The sequence below is a fragment of the Leptosomus discolor genome, chromosome 6, assembly GCF_034619465.1.
Source record: "Leptosomus discolor isolate bLepDis1 chromosome 6, bLepDis1.hap2, whole genome shotgun sequence".
Classification (NCBI taxonomy): domain Eukaryota; kingdom Metazoa; phylum Chordata; class Aves; order Leptosomiformes; family Leptosomidae; genus Leptosomus; species Leptosomus discolor.
Genome location: NC_141396.1, coordinates 2,940,248 through 2,944,083, shown reverse-complemented (window position 1 = coordinate 2,944,083; position 3,836 = coordinate 2,940,248). Strand labels below are relative to the sequence as shown.

Here is a 3,836-nt window from a genome sequence, read left to right as displayed (position 1 = left end):
TTTTTTAGGGGGGGGAGGGTGATGCCCACCCCAGGGCCGCTGAGCTCCCCTGCTCCTGCACCTGCCCGCGGTTTACCGAGGGGGCTTCGCTGGGGTTTGGTGAGGGAAGGAGGGAGGAAGGGAGGGAGGTGTTGCCCCGCGGGGCTGGGGGCGGCCCGGCGGGTACCCGCGGACACGCGTGGGGCGGCGGGGAGGGGAGGGGGGCGGCCCGGCCGTGGCAGGGGGGAATGGCGGGGGGGGGTGTGGGGGGTGTGAGGGGGTGGGTGTCCCGCCCCGCTCCTCCGCCGGCGGGCGCGGGTCCGCGGTGAGCGGCCGTGAGCCGCGGGCGGTATTTAAGCGGGCGGACGCGGAGCGGCGGGCTGCCGCCGGGGCTGGCGGGGCGCCGCCGGAGCATGCACGCCTTCGGGCCGCCCGCCGAGCCTCCCCCCCACGCCCAGGAGCTGCTGGAGGTGGCGGTGTGCCCCGGGATCTACCCGCCGGGCCGGCCCCAGCCCCCGCCTGCCGCCAACCCCTACCTGTGGCTCGGCGGCCCCGCCGCCGCGCCCTACCTGCCCGCCTCCCCCTTCCTGCCGCCGGGCTGCGCCCCCGCGCAGAGGCCGCCCTCGGGCCCCACCGCGGGTGCGGAGCGGGGTTGGGCGGCTCTGGCCCCGCAGCCGGAGTGCCTGCGGCCGGCCAGGCCGCCTTACTCCTACTCGGCGCTGATCGCCATGGCCATCCACAGCGCGCCGGGCCGGCGGCGCACCCTCAGCCAGATCTACCAGTACGTGGCCGAAAACTTCCCCTTTTACAAGAAAAGCAAGGCGGGCTGGCAGAACTCCATCCGCCACAACCTCTCCCTCAACGACTGCTTCAAGAAGGTCCCGCGGGACGAGGACGACCCGGGTAAGGGGATGAGGGACGGGGGCTCTGGCGGGCGCGGCACCCCCGGCCCCGCCGTGAGGCGCGGAGGCGGGAAACGCGCGGGTCGCTCCCTCTCTTTCCGCAGGCAAAGGCAACTACTGGACCCTCGACCCCAACTGCGAGAAAATGTTCGATAACGGCAATTTTAGGAGGAGGAGGAAGAGACGGGCCGAAGCCGGAGCGCCCGAGGGGGCCGCGGGGAGCGGAGGGGGCCCGCGGGCGTCCTGCCCCGCCGGGCTGCGGGGCACCCCCGGCGCCGATGCCCCCCTCTACGGCCGCGCCGCCGGGGCCCAGGCGTGACTGGGGCTCCCCGGGCGCACCGAGCTGCACTGACGCACCAGAGAGGCATATTTTTGTAACGCCTAAACGTACGTTTTTCTATAGGACCCATAAACACAGAGCGGCGCAGGAGGGAGGGAGCGGGGACGGGGGTGTGCTGGGAGCCGGGCGAAGCCGTCGGGGCGGGTTGTTGGTGCCGCTTTCCCTCCTTTTTTTTTTTTTTTTTTTTTTCACCTTGTCCCTTCCCACCGAAACCTTGGAAAGGCTTTAACCCCCTGTGGGTGTCCGGGATGGTTTTCTCACCTTTCCATGGCCGAGAGCAAAGCAGAGCTCCCCGCAGCAGCCCAGCCATGCAGCCGAGGGGCCCTCGCTGGATGGAAGGTGGTTTAGGGGAGGTAAGTGCAGCCCAAGGTGGTTTAGGGGAGGTAAGTGCAGCCTGGACTCTCCAGAGATGCCAGGAGAGAACCTCCAGGGAGATGGAGGGATGTGCCTTCATCCCCAGGCCCTACTCCCAGTGGGGACCTGGCTGGCGTGCGGGGCACCCAGCCCCGCCATCCTCTGCAGCGTTTCTAAATAAAACCCCTTTATTTATTCTTTTTTTCCAAACACACAAGATCATCTTTGTGTCAGCCCGTGGAGCTGACCATAATTTGTACGAAGAATTTCAGATTTAATCGAGCGTCCCAAATTGAGCCGGATCCCCGCTGAGGAGCTCTTTTAATTGCTGGTTTTCCTGCTAACCACCTTGACGATGGCATCTAGGGAGCTGGTGGCCCGTGGTGCGGGTGTCCTGGTGCAACCCGGGCTTTGCCCTGCAGTACAGCGGCCCCCAGCACACCCGCCGGCTTCCTGGGGTACCTGCTGCTTGAGGCTGCCTTGGTAAACACACCTCTGGTTTATCCACAGCATCCACACCTACGTGTGTTTTCTGCGTTTTTTTTTTTTTTTTTATGAAGCTTTGGGAGAATGCAACGTGGCACCAGTGGACTGCAGCCACGGTGGTTATGTCTGGATATTTTATTAAATACTTCAAATGAGAGGGTTTTGGGCACCCCCTACTTGCTTATTAATGCCTGGTGCCTGTTGCCTGCTCTTGTTTTCCAGTCGTTTTTTGAAGGTCGTTGAGTTTGAAGAAAACAAAATTGTCAACTGTATAATCTGTTGCCTTTCCTTTCTGGCTCCCTGTCTCCTCCAGCCTGCTCTTCCTCATTTATGACAAAAATGCAGCTTTCTTAAATGAAAAGCTAAAAATATTATTGTTGTAGTTCACAAGAAAGCAACCCCAAACAGCAACCTGTGTAATGCAAACTTTTTGTGCGTTAGAATGGAACCATAAAGCAAGTTTGACCAAAAAATACCTCATAAACAAGACAGTCTAAGAACCTAAAACACGTCGGAGATGCAAGTTGCTGAGGGAGGGGGGGAATTGTCTATACAAGTGACGTTTTTCCTGGCCCAAAATGTAATAAATAATATTGCAAAGTATCTGGTTTACAATACTCAACTTCAGTAGATGTGGAATGAAGGAAAGAGCAAACTGAACTTGTCAGCCCATGTCCTCTGTAGGTTTATGTAGGCAAATTTCTTTTTTATTGATCTCCTGCTTGAAAAAAGCTTCATACAAGGAAAATCACTTTTTATACAAGACAAATCACTATTCCGAAATGGCTTTTAAAATGTTGCAGACAGAATCTCTTTGTTCGTGCTGTTGTTTTCCAGGGTCATCCAGTAAAAAGACATTTAAATTACAGCTCCTGTTTCCTTTTTAAAGTGAGTAGGATGCTGTTCAAGGTTTCAGTCTCTGGTTTCAGCAGTGTAACCTTTAGCTTACCACATTAAATAGTGCAGGGAAAGTTATATTTTTTGCAATTAGTTGCATTTTAAGATGCTTTTTTCCAGGTGGCTGAGTGTTGTGGTGAGCAGGTCATGTAGAGAGTGAAGAGGGGAGATAGCTTTGTATCCTTACCAAAACAAACAAACAAACAAACCCAAACCAATGGGCTTGTTGATCAGTTTCTTGGTGAAAACAGCGATGTGTTTCAGTTGCCATTCAAATTTTAAAATGCTGCCTTTGGACTATGAAATTCATTTGTTGAGTGGGCACAGACTTTTAAATGGGAAGGATGGAGAAACTCTTGCCCTGGCAGAGCCAGAGGACCCTTCCCACAGCAAAGACACTGACCTCAGAGCTGGGAAACAAATGATTTCATTCAACCCACGTTTTCTTCTGCTTCAGGATACAAAGTACTGGATCCAACCGTCCAGGCTGAACTCCCCATTTTCACCTCTGCCCCGGGACAGTATGCCATTGCAGGACCCCGAAAATGCAGCAGAACACAAAGAGGAGAACCCCGGGCAGCTGCAGGCGCTTCAGGCTCTCCCAGCGTGGTCTTTGTTAGCAGCTCAGCTGGGTCCTGCGTTGGGGAAGTCCATGGATAGCTCAGTGGAAGGACCCCCCTGCATTGCCAGAACTTTTCTTCAGGGACCATTTAAGATGATGATTCAATGTGTACCTGGAGGCCATCATTTGTATTTTTTTTTGTGCTTCTGTTGTACTCTTAATTCTATTTTTGTGTACGGGAAAGAAAAGGAGAATTCTTTAAATAAATCAGTCTAATTGGAGCAGAGAAGTTGCAATCCCTCTAAGCAAAAACACT

The 3,836-nt window shown here is 55.7% G+C and overlaps 1 protein-coding gene across 1 annotated transcript; it reads left to right on the top strand.

The window, feature by feature from the left end:
- Positions 1-392: 392 nt before the first annotated feature.
- Positions 393-1,200, top strand: FOXI2 (forkhead box I2). The gene is made up of 2 exons (XM_086466795.1): positions 393-882; positions 986-1,200. Exons 1-2 carry the CDS (start codon positions 393-395, stop codon positions 1,198-1,200), a joined length of 705 nt encoding a protein of 234 aa, XP_086322921.1.
- Positions 1,201-3,836: the final 2,636 nt, after the last annotated feature.